The following is a 19,204-nucleotide window of genomic DNA, read 5'->3' on the forward strand; positions in this document are numbered from 1 at the left end:
TAATTAACTTGTATTTCTTAAAGTATAGTACTCATAATAAATACTCTGAGTTGTGTGCTTATACACAATAATATACATATTAATATATTCACTATTTTCCAGTCGAGTTCCAGCACGGAGTCAGACAGCATTCCATTCGCGAACGAAAACGCGGGGACGATAAAGCAGAACCGCGGGCAAATAGCCGGTCGGCCGCACACAGACTACGGCAGAACTACCATCGGACTCGCCAGTCTCCCTCCCAGACCACCCACAGACAAACCAACACATTTACCAGAACATAAAGATGAAAAAAGCACAGAACCCGTAGATGTCCTAAACGACATCGGCAACATGCTAGCGAACCTCACAGACGAACTAGACGCCATGCTGGAAGAAGAAAAACGCCAAGGCCTGACTGATTCCTAAAATTTAGTGCGCTATAGTGAAACGTACTCGAATAAATTACTTATAAATTCCAAAGAGCTCTATGATCGGTACTCGTTTCGTTTGGCAGTAGTTGATGTTATCTATTTTCGTGACAATGTTGCCAGTTACAATAAAATTCAAGTGAATTAAAAGCAATAAAAGTTTATTTCAAATCGCGCCGGGCTTATATGCTTTGTCATTTGCATTCAGCTTGCGTTTGGTTTGAAAGGTTGCGTAAACTATGCTGCGATCACTGCCTCCATCGCATGCTCTTTAAATAAGACTTAAATACCTTCAAGAGGTATAAAATATTTGTCTATGGACAAACTATTTTTATCATATCATGTAACATGCGCCATAAAACTTCCAACATTCAATTTATGTAAGTAATATTGTATGTACACGTAGATTTGTGTATTTTTGTCAAAACGTTCATGCGTATTTATGTTTTGAATCGGTGTTTTATGTAATTAACATTAATGTGTTTTATTTATAAATGTTATGTAGTTCCTTATTTAAGCATTATCTGTGGTTTTCTTTTGTGTTTGGTGGAATAAAAATAATTGTAGTCGGGTTCAGAAGCAGATAAATGGCTATTTTTGTAAATAATTTTACTTAAATTATGTCATAGATAAAATATATCCAGTAGCTAGTTTTCCATGTACAATAAAATTGTAGAATACTTGATATAACGTACCTAGGTGATTAGTTAGAATTTATACAAAATGGTAGCTCTAGATTAGTGTGAAATGTAGAATTTCATCAGTGAATGTAAAATAGGACCTTCATCTGTACTACGTTATTATATTATATATGTTATATAAATTCGTTTAAACAATCATTTAATTGGATATCTAACCGTATCCTTTGCTAATTAATGATATTCTGTGTGGGCACAGATAACGTACAAATATTAAAATGCTAAGAAAATAATTCACTGCTTTCGCGGTATTTTCGCTTGCTACAATTGATATTTCCATACCTAACATTTAATAAACAGAATTATTTTCCTCGATAATTATCATTTTTACATTCTGAATAATAATCATGATCTCTTATGTATAACAGATAATGGCTTAACGTGATACTGAGATGCCATAAAATATTCTGTATGTACATTTGTGACTGTATTTCTAACCCTTTATAATGTAACGATAACACACCTAGATGTATATAATTCAAAGAATGTTTAGTTTCAAAGATAAAAAAAAAACAATATTTGTAATTTTATACGCATAGATGCCGGAAACAGAAAGAATGATCTACAGTTTATGGTATACATTGAGGCAGTGTTCATTTAAGTAATTAAAATTATACACACATTAAATATTGACCTGTTTATTTGTTCATTGTCTCAGTGTATTGCCAGTTTTATAATTTAGCAATCGAATGTAGCGCATATTTTTATTAGCTTTGTACTGTAAATAATAGAATCAGTGTTTCTACATCCTTTGATACCTAACAATTCGTATTTAGAAATTTTGTATACCTATCTGTAATGAGCCGTCACTCATATTCATAGAAAGGTGCTAGACTTTTGGCAAATTTGAAATAAATTTAGGATCCCATGTATTTTTATTTAATGTTCACTGAACTTCCTAGTCAAAATTTACTGAGTGGCGGCCTTATTATTTCATGTATAATAATAATTTACATTTTAGTTTTATATTATAATTAATTATTCTTTACTGAACAGCTGTCTCTTATTTTATAATTCAATTATTAATTGAATAAATATTTGTAATATTCAAAGTTTGTTTTATTCAACACCGCATTCCCAAATTATTATTAATCTGACAATAGCTAGCCGAAATAGTCGAAATTAGAAGTTGTAAGTACCATTTAATTAAAGACCGAAAGTTGATCCATCCTTCCCGGAAGATTAGGTACCTAATATTAGAGAATTTTCTTTAATCTACTCTATACTTTTGCTCTCTCGTTCTTATTAGATCTTGTCAGATTAATTACGGATTCCATTTAAGCTTTACTTTAAATAATCTTATGGTAAATTATATAAAAAAGACTATTTTAAATTATAATTGAGTGAGTACTTAAGAACCCAATTTTTACTATTTCGGTATCTAATGCAATGGTCACTGAACGAAAGAGGACGACGACCAAAAAACGACGATGTAATATTCGATAAATATTTGGGAAAGTGTATGGTAAAAAGACAGTCGTGATAGAGGAAACAATTTCCTTACAAAAAATATTCCATTATGCCAATACAAACCGATAAAACTAATACTTGTATAGTAATAAATTATCTGTGATACCTAACTAATATTTTTTTACACCTAGGATTATTAAGAAATACCTACTGAAAAACATTATTTCATGACCTCAAGTAATGGCAACTTTCGGAAGAAAATTGCCAAATACGTGATTTTAATTTCGCACTTGACATAATTTTAAGCCACTAGCGACATCTATTATTCTATGCAATAAAATGTTCATAGTGAAACATCTATAATATGACCTCATTATCATTTTGATAGTTTTACATTCCATCGTTATATAATTAAAATCAATGAAATCAAATCAAATTTACTTTGAATTAACTCGCTTCATTCAATTTATTAGGCTAGAGACTGAAATAAAAAGTATTATTAAAACACTTGAACCTATGAACTACTTTTAGTATAGTAAATCCAGTTAGTAAATCTATACAGGACACAAGGAGATACTAACATACAAAACAAGCTGCAATTTTAGTACACCGGCTATAACAACAGATGGCGCTGGCATATTTCCCCAGTCCATAGTAAATGAAGTCTCAAGTTTCCCCTGTTTATTGTGCGGCTCTGAGTCTGCGGCCTGCGCTGCGCGATCGATAACAATTCGTAGATAAAGATTCAGTTTGCGAGGTCATAGACGTTGATGAGCCGCAAGGTTGGAAAGTGCGCTTTGTAAAATTATTTTAAATTTGTAAAAATGGATACTTCGGGCGCTTATGGTGGTGGAAAGGCTGGAGGCGCCTTCGACCCTCAAGCTTTTGTCCAAAAGCCCACTGTAATCGTCAGGGCGGTGTGTTGGGTAAGAGATTACTCTCAATGTTACCGTAAATCCATACTATATCTAGTAGATGAACAATGATGTAGAGCTTAGAGATATTGAAACTGTTACAATTAATGCTAGCTGAAACAAGAATCTCTACATAAAATTGTAATTTTAAATTTTCCGCAAATATTTATTTTTACGGAAAAACGCTATATATAATATAATATAAATGTGGGCTGTTTTATTATATTTATGTTGTAGCTAAATTTAAAGACATCATTAAAACCTTATATCATGACATGCGAAGGTAATTAATTTGTGACATTGAAAATTCAATGCATAAAATCAACTAGGTAGATGATATAATTTACACATTTGTATTGAAAACAAATAAAATTTATTCAATTTCAAATCTGAAAATTAAAGTTTGACATGAGATAATTCTTGGCTTAAAATATTGATGCACCTGAAAGCTCTACATACCTACTACCTACTTAATTATTGTATCTTGTCTCCCAAAATCTAAATAATATTATTTAAATATTTTTCAAGTAGTGTGTGTATTTGTGTTCTGGTAATAGTTAATTCTGGGAAATATATATTTTGAAATCAACATATGAGATTAATGTAAAAATTTGTGTGAATAATCTATGGTTTCAGTTAAAAGTTTACAGTTTCTTAGTCACAATTCTTTTAATAAAAGCATATGAGTAGTTTTTCAGTGAGTCCCAAGATGCAGTAATGCAAGTTCACCATTAATAAACTTGATCCTATGTTAAGTTACAAAAATACTTTCTTGCAACAAGGTCACTTCAAATTAAATTGTTATAGAGAAAGAATTAGATTTTTCTACTGATAGAGTGCTCTTTAGTTTAGTGATTAAAATGTTGAGATTTGGTTCTGAATTGATTTTTGTGGATATAAATGAATAGAATTAGGTGTTGTAGACCAACTACAATAAAATCAATCAATGAAACAGACTTAAAATGCAGCTGATATTGCCATTTCAATGTAGAGTCCTTGCTCTATTAATTGAAATTAATTGAAATAATTTAACAACAATTATGACACTTTTATGCTATGCAAAGATATTCATAGAGAATAGATTAATATGCTCTTAATATTTTATTATATAGCACTTTTAGGAGCATAATATTATAATGCATATAATGCATTTTCTAAAGGATAGAAGTGATTGTTAATTTTAATACTGGCATTTATAAAACAATTGAAGAAAGGTTTCTTTAGAGCATATTGTTCTTTCAGCAAGGTGTATCCAAGAAAATTTCTAATTAGACACTATAGTTGATATATTTCCTTCCTGCAGCTATTCAGTGTAATTGTGATGGGCTGTATATCAGCCAAGGGCTGGTATGTCAGCAAAGCAGACAATCTGGAATACTGTGTCTACAACAATGACACGAATGCTTGCAACTATGGAGTTGGAATCTCTGTGATTGCATTTATTGCATCTGTGTTTTTCATAGCTGGAGAATATCTGTTTGAACAGATGTCCTCTGTGAAAACCAGGAAGCATTATGTGCTGGCTGATATGGGCTTCTCAGGTGTGTATTTTGTCGTTTTTTCTTTATGTTGGTTAAGTATACAATTTTTGAAGTGAAACTTCTTTAGGTGCGTCGAGAGTTAAATTTCAAGGTCGCGTCATGCAAAACCGTCACCTCATGGAGTAAGGCGATGATCTTTAAATCTTGCCAAAGAAATTTCACTTCTGAGTTCTGATGCGTGTACTCGGCACACACGCTCTTTTTTTATTGTATGTTGTAATCTTGAAGAAAATAGAGTTATTTTTATCTTTTTTTTTATGGTCAGCGTCATATTTCTTGAATTAGAAACAGTATTGAGCATTTACATTTGCTGGGTTTATTAACACAAACAATGAAATGATGTCACTTTTTATATGCTCTACATTGCAATTAGTTATTTGCATATTATACGAATTTAATAAAACTTAAGTATTCGTTTATCATGGTATTTAAGTAATAGTTAAGGCTTAAGCTATTATTAAAAGGATCCTCAAGTTTTAATCCACTGCAATATACCTAGAGAAACATATGCTTACCAATAAATTTTTCTATATGATTATCAGTTGGAAGTTGGAACCTTGTATTTCAGTAATATTAGTTTATAATGTAGCTATAAAATCACAAAATAACTCCTGACATCACACATACATCATAGTTAGTATTTTTAGTTAGTATAAGTCAAACCTCCTTCAATTAGAGAAAGGGCAAATGTGAGGATATGTTGCTGGGCTTTAATTAATTATGTGGTCGTGTAGGACAGTCGTATTTTATTTACTTCGAACTTTATTTACTTTAGCACTCTCGACATTTATATAAGACTAGACATTTATTAAATACGCAACTTCGGTTGCTCTCAAAATTAATATTTTTTTATTGCTACTCCGCTCCTATTGGTCGTAGCGCCTAAGAACAATCCATGACAAAAATTATATTTCAATTCTGCCAGTATTTCTTGAGGCGAATGAAGCGCGTTCAAGGAAACACTTCGCTTTGTAATAGGTATTAGTTACGTTTACGTTATAGGCTACCTGAAGGAACAAAATACCATACATATTTTGAAAACGTAATTTAATCTGTAAACGAATTATGATAAAGTTACGGTCATATCTCGTTTTGAATATTCTGCTATTCCATGCTGATTTGACCTGTCTTTTGACTTGTATCCAATATTAAATCAGATGTCCCCCATTTCTGTGTCATGGTTCGCCAAGTCTGTATTTCCAACAGTTTGCCAAAATTGATAAGCCATTTTTTTAAATACAACTACTTATTAAATTTAATCATGACACGGTAAAAAATTTCGAACTGCCAAATGAATTCCTTGTAGCACCCAATGTTATGCCAACTTCCAGCCTACAGATACTTTTGCTACTTATAAACCATTGAGTCATTTTTAAATTAATGAGTTCATTAAAAAAAACCATCAATTTCATTGATGCACCTATATAGCTTTTTAGAGTTTCACATTTGGGTCATACAAGTGACAGTTCACATATGAGCAGGTTTCCTAAAACTCAATATTCACTGACCTTAATTCAATCATTGACGGCAGGTAATAAGACGCAATAGGGTCACGCCATTCATAAAAATAAATTGACAATCACGCATTATTTGTCCCCATTAAGAGGTGTGATTACTGGTTTAGTTTTACATGGATTTTACATTATTATGTGAAACGGAAAATCAATAGAATCCAACTATTTTTATGAACTTGTAGGTACAAATAAAATTCAGTTAAATTGGTACACTAGCCAAACTAGAGATAGACGTAGTTGTATCGTCATTAAATATTATTACCTTAGATTACAAATTATTACTTTGCCGGTGCTATTTCTATATTCTTATAATAATTTAAGACTTGGATATTTAAATCTCGAACTGTGAACAGTTTCTCTCGAAATATTTTAATCATGGAAGCTATTTTTACAGCGCCATTGCTTAATGGTGTAAACTGAAAATGTTTTTAAGATAAATTGAAATCTAATAGTCCAAGCAAGATATTTTAAATTAAAATGAAGCAAATACATGTAACGATACCTGATTGGTTGTTAAAATTATATTTCAATAATAGAAAATATGTAAATCACGTAAGCGCATATTTCAAATCGTGATAACACATAATTAAGACTGTAATTTATATAAATATTAAACAATTATATACAGTTCTCTTTAATTCGCATTTATTCAGAATAAATAATTTATAGTGGCTCTATATCTAATAATGCTACACTTAGAGTACGACGAGCTAAATGTTTTTCTGTAGTAGGTAGGTATGTGAATACTGAAGCATGCTGCATGACATCATCAAACATTATGAATATCAATTAGATTAATTGATTTACTTAACTATGATATGTCGCTTTGAAATTGTATTGTCCTGTTATAGAGACATGTGTACTTTGTGTAGGTACTGAATTTAGTAAAAGAAGATCATCGAAGTTTAGAGTTAAACTTCAAATTGTATACAATTTTCGAACAATATCGCCTCGTTACGTTCGTTCAATTTTTCAGTATCTTTCAATCTTGGAATATTTAACAAAATGTTGTGGTTTTTATGTATATTGTAGTTATAGGTGTAAGACAAACTGACAGGTTTATGTTCGTGTTCATCATTTGTAAAAATATCGTCATAAATAATAAAAATATTGACTTTGATTGGGTAACATTAATCATTTAGATACTACAGTTACATATATTTTACCGATTCAATCAATCAAGTAAGCTTGATTGATCGAATTTATAGACCTAATTGTACCCACAGGCTCACTAAATACATCTAATGAAAAGAAAGTTATTCGTTATTCCCTAATACATGAACAAGGTGACATTTTCACAAAAATTCACCTTGACCCACTTCCGGCGTTATCGGTCTTAAAAACCATACGATAACGTTCTGAAACGATCGTTAAATAACTAGGTATAATATAAACTTCCTGAACGTTTACTTGAAATTAAAATACGCTTAGTTTACGACGTTAAATTTATATACCGTTTTATGTATCACCTATCGTAGTTTATTATGAATATAGATGCCACGGTTAATGCACACCTATATCGATAGATACATATTATAGATAAAAGTTTTATCTGAAGAACACACTAATGTTTTTTACACACTAAAATAAAGCAAACATGCAAAAAGGTGTTTATTTAATTTTCAAAATTCTTCAGAGTTCATGGTTTCACACCAATAAGTTATAACTTATATCAAGATTTTACCTAATTTTTTTTTCTCTCAGGCAAATATAGAAGGTAGAAGGTAGTTCGAAGGTAGGTTTTCCGCTCTACCGAGTATGCTTAACAAGATTTACACGTACTACACTATGTCAATAGTGTAAAATGTGTAGTAAAATGCAATAATAATATGTACTCTACGTAAAATGCAATATGTTCAAATCAATGTTTTTTGTCATTGAGCATCATTTTATACTTTCCTAGAGTAGTTACTTTCTATGAAAAATCATACAACATTTTTGTTTTGTAAAGTTCCGTCTGCTATGATTGTAAATGGATAAGACAATGAAAAGTAAAATTAGATAAAAATTGTAATGCTATTTATTATATTTCAGCGTTCTGGGCATTCCTGTACTTCGTTGGCTTCTGCTATCTATCCAACGCTTGGGGAAAGACCGAAAGCCCGCCAGTAGGAACCGCCAACAACATGCAGGGTGCTATCGCCTTTTGCTTCTTCTCTATTTTCGCCTGGGTAAGTTAACGTGATAAAATTGTGACTTTCTAGGGTAGATGTTCTAGTTCTCCTTACTAATTTCTCTTAAATTCAAGGCTCCAAATGCTGCTAAAACACTAGATTCCAGAGTTCTTGGAATCGACTGAAAAAACGTGCTTACAATATTATGATATTTAACACTACTTATAATCTCTTAACATCTTAACTCTACTTCTTAAATTTGTATTTCCTACAGAAAAAAATACGACAATTTATATTACACTTCTGCTTCAGCATTCAATTCGGAATTAGGTGTTCGAGGGGTTACGCACACGTAACACATCTAGTTGCAAATCATAACATCGTAGTGCAGTGTTATATGTTACCAGTTTGTTAGTTATAAGTGGCTAACTTACAAGTTTGGGTAACATATGCAAACTATTACTAAATCTATTCCAGGTGGCCTGCGCGTTCTTCGCGTTCCAGCGGTTCCGTATGGGTGCGGACGCGGCGTTCGCTCCCGCGTACGAGGTGGAGGGCGCGGTGGGCAGCCCGGGCTCGTTCCCCACATACCCGGGCGCGCCCGACCCGCAGCCCGCCTACAGCGACCCGCCGTTCTCGCACCAGCAGACCGGTGAGTGACACTATTCTAGAACATTCTTGGCAGTGTCCGTATTCTAGATCTTTCTATTGGGTACAGCGACCCGCCGTTCGCGCACCATCAAACCGGTGAGTGATACTATTCTAGAACATTCTATGCAGTATCCTTATTCTAGGTATTTCTATTGGGTACAGCGACCCGCCGTTCGCGCACCAAAAGACCGGTGAGTGGCACTATTCTAGAACTTTCTTTGCAGCTGATATGCAACGAACCGCGCTTTGTGCACTTGCTATTGATTTATCACACGCCCTTAGCACATCAACTGACAGGTGAGTGGCCTTATTCTGGATAATTCTGCAGTTAAAAGTTCGTGCAGCAGCAGACAGGTGAGCAGTGCCCCTATTCCGGAACTTTATATAGAAGGTTACCTACATTAAAATGTCCCTATCCTATGCAGTTGTCATACAGTGACCAGCAGACCGATGAGTGTCCGTATACAAGATCTTTCTTTGCAACTATAAAAAAATAACTTCTAACATACTATTAAATCTGTTACAGGTAACGTCGACTACACAGCCCCAACCTACTAAAGAGAATTGCAAGTCGTATGATTCATCCGATTCGCCATCTTCTTTTATGTATATTTTTTGTCATTTTAAAATCAGTATTGAAACACACTGTTACTACATAGTTTAATTAGATCTCGAAAAACAGTCAAACTGATATCTTTATTTTTATAATGTTGTGTTGAATTTAAGTGATTTTAAATATAGATCTTTATTTTTGTTATTTTGTGGTTGTTCTATTAATTATTTTTCATATGTTTAAAATTTTAATTAATTAAGAATTATATAATATCAAGAATGGTTATTTTTTCTCCGAGTTTTCAGTAATTAATAAAGTCGTTTAGTTCATTAGGTGGTTTGTTAAAAAAAAATAGCAAAAATCAATTTATATACCTACCGGTGGTTTATTTGCAGTGTTTATATTTTATAATTTAACAATCTTTATTATATGGTAAATTAGTAATAATAGGTATAATAGACACCATTTTAATTTTATACGAAAAGAAACACTAGATCTCATGCTTTCTGTGTCTTTATCTTCGAGATAGACAGAGAAAGCATTAAATTGGTTTAGCATAACTATGTTTTAAATTAAAGATTGTTAAATTTATTATTTGACTATAATATAGGTGAGGGGTCATAACTAAATTACGTTATGTAATTACATGCACAGAAGGGGTCAGTCACATATTATGAAAAGGGGTTGATCACATTATTTGAGTGTTTATGACCCCTATAGTGTCAAACATATTATGTGACTTCACGGTAAGTCAAAGTCATGAGACGTAATTTAGTTTGGGCCCCTAATAGTTACCATGTATGACTTCATAGTACCTGCTTTAGGTAAATGTATATTCGACAATATCCCCCTATAACGTGTTGTATTATAAATCCTATAAATGTAAATAAGAACATGGATGTTTTCAATGTTATATTTAGATACGGATGCCGAGAATATATTTGAGATATTCGTTTGAGTTATTGTTGTAAAATTATCAAACGGTGTTCCTGAAATTTTACATTGACAGAATTGTCTTGGATGGGAATGAAATAATTCTTGGAATATAGTTTATTTCAACTTAAAAAGACAGTTTCTGTAGTATGTATAGTTGCTGTCATCTCTAAATCTAATAAGTTTTGCAAATTAACTACTTGATATCTCAAAATATTCTCGAATTGTCTAGCAAATTGTGTAATCGGAGAACCAACGAATAGCTGGAAAATATTGTATTAGTACCTATTCACAAATATATTTAATATATAATTTATATATCACTTATTAAATAATAGAGAAATAATTTCAAAAAGTTAATAAATCTGTCTCGAGTGTTTATAATAAAAGTTACCGACAATAGAGACATTTAACAATGGTAAAATGTTGCAATATAAATAATTATTAATACTGGTCTTTTAAATTAAGAATATTTTTATTTGTTTTTTTTTTTCTCATCGTGCCATTGTCACACTATTAAAGATGTACACGATCACTGTTGCCATACCTCATATTTTAATAAGATAGATATAAGAATACATCTCGATTAAATTGTTGTTGCTAAAATATTAATTTTCGCAGTATTTATCCTATGGCTATGACTATATGGAGAATTCAACCTAGTCATTTTAAGGCCAATGTTTCAAAGTTCATGTAAAAGTTATTACAAAGAACATTTATCTTCTGTCATTCAAAATATGATGGAAGGTATAGAATGTGCCTTGTTTGTAACATTGCGTGAAAATTGAAAAATTGGTATGCTAATAGTCGTAATATTTAATTAAAATTAAATTTTATAGTAATCGTTGAATGGCATATCGAATAAGCTTAAATATATCTACTCGAATTTGAAGTTGTCTTTCGAAATAATATCAAGGAAAAATTGTAAAACATGTTTTATTATTTTGTTTTAAATATATTAAATTACAACATCTGATGTATGTATTAAAATGTGCATTTCAAACGTTAAATTTGTATTATTACGATCTGAATTTAATATAAATTTTCCCAGTTTCATATATTGATTTTATATCCTGAAAACAGTGTTAGTTTACGACTTAAAATATTTAACTTGTATCCTAAGAAATGTAGTGTAAAAGGTTTATTCTAGCGAAGTAAGTATAATGTTGCAAGGTCTAAAATTTAAGTACAAAGCTTAAATCGTTGTGGTGGTGTGCGTAAATAGACAATGTTGGTGTTGCCAGCTTATATCGATGTTAACTTGGATTATCTGTAAATCTCCTGTGAAAAATATTTTTTAACTGGCCTATAGAACGTCTTTTTATTTTATTAACACTAAAAGGTTCTATAGCTATTTGTTATATTTTTATAATTAGACGGTAGTTGTTTTCACTTCCATAGCTTGCACTGTTATTCGTAAAAACTTTAGCAATAAAGTATTTATTATATTGGTTAAGAAATAACCAAAGATGAAGGATTTGATGCAATACGAATTCAAGTTTGGCTCTGTACTAGCAAATACATTTTTCGTATCGTAATCATTTCCCACTCGGTAGGAAAGAATCTTGTTAATATTTATTTATTTATTATTGTTATTATTTAAATTTGAGTAGTATATCATATCAGTCGTGTATTTAGAGTGTAACCAGCTTCTAGGTGTAAAATAACAGTATTAATAATATTATTTATTTATATTTAGTGTAATTTTAGTGAAATTTGACATGAAACATATGCAATATGGCCATATATATTTTTAATATATTATTTTTTCAATTCGCAGAGTTAAGTACCTACATAGACGTATATCGTAGTAGCTCTAATATTTTAGAAACTGTTCTGGTGATAAAGAAAAAATACAAAAAAATAAATGTTGAATTTAATGCTAACAGTGTTTAGTGAAAGGGTTGTGCAGGTACAAATACGATGAAAATTTTCACATACAATATGTACGAAGAAGTGCTATTCTTGATTGGGTTTGATGCATTTTGTTTCGGAATGCATCTAGATGCGAATCAGCCTGAGTACCTACATCTTGGCGAGAAGTGTAGAAACATAAATAAAATTGTGTTAAACAAAAGTGGTCAAATGTTGCCCTACTAAAACTGCGAAAACGCGCATTGTATTCTATACCATATTATGTTCATGCATGTGATTTTTATCACTCGTATTTATCGTATCTGTATACACCCTTATATTTATGGCGTAAAACTTAGTAACGAGCTGTTAATTGTACTTAAATATCCGATTGTTCACTCGTGTGTCTATGGCTTAAAACTATTAACATGTTTAGGTATGGAGAGATTTCAAGTTGTACAATGTACATCATGTGTACATCCTCTTGTATGTTACAAATGTGTTAACCAAAGACAGTTATTTTTATTAGTAGAAATTGTAACCTGCGAAATATAATTATTACTTTGGAATGAGGCAATAAACGTCTAGAATTATTATAGAAACCATTCATGCATGAAATACGGAATAATGTGCTTTATTTTTTGAGTTCATTATTGAATTTAATTTTAAGACGCACAATAAGTATGATTCTAAAGAGAAGTAATAATTATATTCCGGAGCTTATGAATCTGTTGTATATCGCATTCCGTTATATTATGTAAATGTAAATGGAATAATGGAAATAAATTGATTATAGGTATTGTCATATTGGTGTTTTATTTTTTAACAATCCTTATTATTTATACGAAACACGTAGTTACAGTTAGTAAAAAGTACTTCCCTACGGGATAAAGTAGTTTTTTTAATTATTAAAGAAGTCGTTTACATTGTTAGATATAACATTTTTAATATAGCGCCATCTGTCGAGAAGGTGATGTTTAGTGCTGTAAAGAGAAGCCTATTTAGCGATTTCACGCTTTTTACAGCAGGCAATGAAAAATATTTTTGCTGCAAGAGCAAAAATATTTTTCATTGCCTGTACTTCATAAGCGTTTCTTACCTATGAAGTACAAGGCTCTGTTTACTGTTATAGCTGTACTATAGCGCCGCGTCGCGACAACTCCCCGGGAATTTATTCCGCCACGCGCCCCTCCGCTACAGTGCCGCTATAGTGGGATTCCACCTTTAGACTTTCGATTTACCGATGTAAATCGAAGTCTAAAGGTGTGCCTGTTTTCCCCTGTAAACTCCACATAACGTAGTATTTATGCATATATATAGTTATTCACTAATCTGTGGTAGGTACTGTACTCTCAATGGAGTTTGAAACCAAAAATCGATTAGGGCTTGTCCAGAAAGGGCGAATTCGTCGCGATACTCTCATGCGAATCACGCAAGATTGTTACGTCTAATTGGGGACTGAGCATTTGGGGACGAATTCATTCCAGTTGCGCGCTTAACTGCACGCAACAAGTTACGCGCGTATTTTGAATTCGCGCGTTGCTTGTGGACGCCGTGCCTAATGTCTCACTAGCGCGCTGCGCGCGAATTTATTCTTGCGAAAAGTTTTCGACGAATCAGCTTCTTCTGGACAAGGTCAAAGATTTAAAAAGGAGACTAATAAAATAACGATAAATATTATTTTCAACAGGGTTTATTCCACATTTACACATTATTCTTAAGCTAGGTTATCACAAAATCAATGATTCACAGAATCTAAAAAAAACATGAAAGATATTTCACAAAAAATCTGACACATACAGTGACAAATTTAGAATAAGATTATAAAAATACACTTATTGAGAACTTAAAAATATAATTGTTCTTATTACATAATATGGAGGCATCTACATAAGCTTAGCTTGAACTGAATATTAATGTTTAAAACATTACAAAACATTTATAAGCCTAGTATTGATACTAAATCTAGGCATTAAATAATATCACTAATAACACAGGAACTGAATTGAATTTAAGTGAACAGATCTGAGTATGTACTTTAAAATAAACGTGCAACAAATTTTAACCATCCATGCATTCACATTCAGTAGGTAAATAATAAAAAATTACAGATTTAGTTAGGGTACTTACTACAAGTCTTATTAGTGTTAATTCTTATATATTTTTTTATTATCTTAAGAGTAGTCTGGTTTTCTTATGTCTAGGTAGTTTATTCATAGTTACAATAACAAATTTTTTATGGGAAATTTACACCGAAAAACATTTTAAATTTTTAAACTCGATAAATGTTACCTAAACAGTTTGTCACAAACACCTACTTTGTGACACACTTCTTCATAAACTATTATGAAACACTTAGCCACGTAATTGAAGATTTTAAGTTATCATGTATAATGATGGACAATAACTACTTTCATTGATTATGTAGCCTCCCAAATCAATTTAAATTTAGATTCTGTGTTAAGACTTCTATGAAATATAACATCAACACATGTACCAGAAAAAATTGCTTATTTAATAGTGTTATTCCTAATGTACTGAAGATTAAACAGAGAATTGCCTACTAATTTTCACTAAAATGTATAATACTTTTAATTATTAATCACACAAATGTTGAAAACACTATAGAAACAAAAGACGTTGGTCTTCTGTTCTTTGTCAACTACTATTGATGATTGATTTCTTTTATTCTTATCATTAAAAATATGATATTGAGTATAATTACTTCTTAGACTTAGCAGCTGGGCCTTGTTTGCTGGGTGGCGTCCAACGAATGGCAGTGGGGTCCACCGTCAAACGAGGCTTCTTAAAATATGAACTGGCAAGTTGTTCGGTCACCATCTTAGGGGTAACGCAGACCACATGCTGACCTTTCCAATATTTCACCATATTCATAACCTGCAGAGTTGTTATAATGTCGGTGGGCGCAATACCTGTCATTTGGCTGAGGTCTTTTATACTCAAAATGCCTCTTGTTACACTCAAGACTTCCAAAATAACATAGGACCAATAAGACCTGTAGCTCAGCCTACCCAAATCCGACAAAGGCTTTTCCGGACTGCCCACCACTTTCTCTAATCTTGATAGCTCATAACTAAAAGCAATGAGTAATTTCCCATATCCTTGACGTTGGAACGGTGGCAGTGTCAGTATACAGGCAACATTGTTTCCTTCTGGAGAATCCTTTTCTTTTGAGAAATAACCAACCAAATGTGCCCCGTGTTTGTCAACCTCACAAAGAGTGTAGAACATAAACTGTTCAATGTCAAAGTACAGTGTCTTGTGATCCAGAAACAGTTTTGCCAATAAACATAAGTTTTGACAATAGAGTTTGTGCTCTTTGCCATCTGCTTCAAATATGGCTAAAGTTCCCTTTCTGTATATCTCAGTCCCCTGTGGCTGCCGCTGCGGACAATCGCCTATATGATATCTGAATGTTTTCTCCAACCTCATATATTTCAAACAAAACTCGCAGATAAACAACTTTGACTGTTTACCATACTCCTCTGGGTAAGGACTAAAATACCAGGTATCGATCTCATATTTACCGAATTGAATCCTATCAATATACTTTACTTTAGTAATAGCTTCGTGCTCCTTCTCAAGCGCCGCTGTTGTCGGGTCCATTTCCGCATAGGTTTTCTGAACATGATTAATTTCATCATGTTTGCGTTTTTGATTGCGCGTTATTTTGCGCCCAGATTTGTCGGTCAACAAAAGATCAGCGTTATTACTCGATTGTTCACACCCATCAAATCTATCTGACATAATCCTGTGGCGAGGAACCCATTCATCCAATCTTCTATCACATCCGACATAATGCACATAATATTCGTAGCACGATTCCGAAGCATTGTAGCGCGTCTGAATTATCTCAGCCGGCCGCCATGAGTCATCGACACGCCTCACTAAATAGTGTTCACCGATATCGAGAAGTTGTTCCTGGTTAGATTCCCCATCCTCATTATCTGTACTTCTGGATTCAGGATTTGGTAAATCACCCCTATCGATACTTTCTTTTTGACCTTTGGCCATTGCTTCAATAAATGAGTATGGTATCACGCTATACCGCGAATAGAACATCTGTACCATAAACCGCGCAATAAATACACAATAACGCCATGCGAGTCTCGCACAGACTAGCAATTTTCAATAAATTATAGAGTAGCCAGTAAGTACAAAAAGAAAATACAAATATTGCCATAGAACAAAATTAAAGAAAATCCATATTTATGTGATATTTATACTTATTATTATTATTATATATATATATATATATATATATATATATATATATATATATATATATATATTATATATTATATATATAATATTATAAATGCGAAAGTAACTCTGTCTGTCTGTCTGTTACTCAATCACGCCTTAACTACTGAACCAATTTGCATGAAATTTGGTATAGAGATATTTTGATATCCGAGAAAGGACATAGGCTACTTTTTATCCCGGGAAAATGACGCAATCCCGGAAATCCCACGGGAACGGGAACTATGCGGGTTTTTCTTTGACTGCGCGGGCGAAGCCGCGGGCGGAAACCTCGTAGTTTATATTTTTAATAAAATGCCTGAAATTATTGAAAAAAAACTACTAGGTTAACTTTAAATTGTGATACGACTATTTTTACAAAATTTGCTTTTCGAATAACAGGTCTGACCATAAAAACAAAAAAACATCAGGGTCTGAGGCGCTAAATTCACTACTGATAAAAGACTAAATATAATCACACATGAGAATTGGCTAGTGAACAAATGCGTCTTAGACATAATTAACTAAAAATTATAAAACTTAATTATAAAAATTACTTATAAAAAAAAACACTAATTTGTGATTTAGTTTTTATATTATTAGGTTTTTAATGATTATCAAACTCGACAACTAATACCCGACGGCCGACAAATTAATTCATTCGACATTTTATGATCTCCTTGATTGAATAGGCATGACGAAAGATTTTGAAGTCCTCTTCCATAATGTGTGTTCCAAAAACCCTATATCTCGGTAATATACTTGAATTTAACGAAGATAAAAGCCATTTTTCAAAAAATATTTATTAACTGTGCCAAAACAGCTCGCAGGTGTCATGGCGTAGGCGTGACGTCACTCTTTAGTAAATACGTAATTATTTGTACGCATTTCAAAGAAAATTAAAAAAATATTTATTTAATATGTGTTATAGAAACGAATTTCAAAGTTTATAAGTGGTGTGCAGTATGGCAGTGTGAATCCACATAAAAATAATGCTCAAAAATGTGTTAGTAATTATTTCAAGCGAGAAAATAATAAGAAATGATTGTATAAAGTTGGCGCGGAGAACCCCGAACCATGTATTCTTGAATTCGCAATTATATTTCTGTTCTGAGTCGATAAAGCATACGTGAAACAATAGAAAATAAATAAAAATGCGTATTCTCAACATATTCATAACAACAAATCACATCTGACGTGAGTTGTTTACTTAAGCGTGACGTCACGCGTGTTTTAGTCAAAATGGCCAACTGCAGTATTTCAATGTTTTATTATTTTATTGATAATCTCAATGTTTTTTGAAGTGAAACTTCTTTATCGGGGTTGGACAAAAATTTTGTGTAACATTTTTGCGTTACGCCGTACGTGTGACATTTTTGCGTTACGCCGTACGCGTGACATTTTTGCGTTACGCCATACTCGTGACATTTTTAAGGTCATAAAGAAGTTTCACTTCTTACGTGTGTACTCTAGTACACGCAAACATTTTTTTTTTTATCTCTCTCGCTGCTCTCTTAATGTTTTTAAGATTTCTAAGTCACTATATGTAATTTATCTATTATACATTTTCCCTTAAAAACACTAATACGATCATTTATGGATAATTTCGTCATGCCTATTGTACTTGTTCCATTTCAGATTGTGGCTCTGAAGCCACAAATAATCGAATGATACTCACATACACTAATTATTCATTTTTCAATAATATTTCAATAATATTTTCAATAAAGTAAGATTTAAAGCCATAAGAATTATTTAGAAGAAAATAATAATCTATTCCTTCAGGCTTTTTTTCGGAAATATTTTTTGTTTTTCAGCATTTTATTGAACAAACAAGTCACAGTATCCAAGAAAAAGTTATCGTACCCTTCGAGACAGATAATACTGTATTTATAGGAACCGAGATAGGAAGAGACCGTATTATAGACAGTTCTCTGCTCAGAGCATAGGTTTATTCCTCTGAGGTTCTCTGTCTACGGAAGAGACAGTTGATTGTTGCCAGTTGAAGAAAATATTACCTAGTTTGAATAATTTTCCACGCAAATGGCACGGAAATATTTATAGACATGCAAATGGTCAGTCAATTTGGTGGTTATTCTTTAGTACCTATGTTGTTTAAAATATATATTCTAGTCAGTGGGTTTCCATAATTTTATTTTCATTGCTATTTAATTTACTAAGTTTTTGGCGTATTGATTAAATAAAATTATTGTTTTTGAACTCAAAGACATAACGTAAAAACATTGAATTAGACAATTTTAAATAAATTATTTTAGTGTTTACCAAAGAGAATATCAAACGTTTTTCTTATGGATGTGTTCTACTGTCTGTGGTACTTACTTGCCTACT

The 19,204-nt window shown here is 32.0% G+C and overlaps 3 protein-coding genes across 6 annotated transcripts in view; 2 read left to right on the plus strand and 1 right to left on the minus strand.

Moving 5' to 3' along the window:
• The window catches only part of ckn (CRK like proto-oncogene, adaptor protein), a 106,184-nt gene extending 104,024 nt beyond the window's left edge, over nt 1–2,160 (plus strand). For all 4 annotated transcript variants that reach the window (XM_089698385.1, XM_089698386.1, XM_089698388.1 and 1 more), the window contains one exon: nt 103–2,160. In XM_089698385.1, coding sequence (XP_089554511.1) covers nt 103–408 — 306 coding nt within the window. In that variant the 3' untranslated portion in view covers nt 409–2,160. The remainder of the gene's footprint in view (nt 1–102) is intronic.
• A 1,034-nt stretch (nt 2,161–3,194) lies between these two features.
• Syngr (synaptogyrin) lies at nt 3,195–13,397 on the plus strand. Its single transcript, XM_089698370.1, has 5 exons — nt 3,195–3,444; nt 4,736–4,973; nt 8,522–8,658; nt 9,079–9,253; nt 9,779–13,397. Exons 1-5 carry the CDS (start codon nt 3,343–3,345, stop codon nt 9,808–9,810), a joined length of 684 nt encoding a protein of 227 aa, XP_089554496.1. The 5' UTR covers nt 3,195–3,342; the 3' UTR covers nt 9,811–13,397.
• An 870-nt stretch (nt 13,398–14,267) lies between these two features.
• mof (males absent on the first) lies at nt 14,268–16,741 on the minus strand. Its single transcript, XM_089698405.1, has one exon. It carries the CDS (start codon nt 16,682–16,684, stop codon nt 15,314–15,316), a length of 1,371 nt encoding a protein of 456 aa, XP_089554531.1. The 5' UTR covers nt 16,685–16,741; the 3' UTR covers nt 14,268–15,313.
• Between the last annotated feature and the right edge of the window lie 2,463 nt (nt 16,742–19,204).

The sequence above is a fragment of the Colias philodice genome, chromosome 8 (genome assembly GCF_061535455.1).
Source record: "Colias philodice isolate Cphi_HAF_F1 chromosome 8, ilColPhil1 Martin Lab GWU primary, whole genome shotgun sequence".
NCBI lineage: Eukaryota > Metazoa > Arthropoda > Insecta > Lepidoptera > Pieridae > Colias > Colias philodice.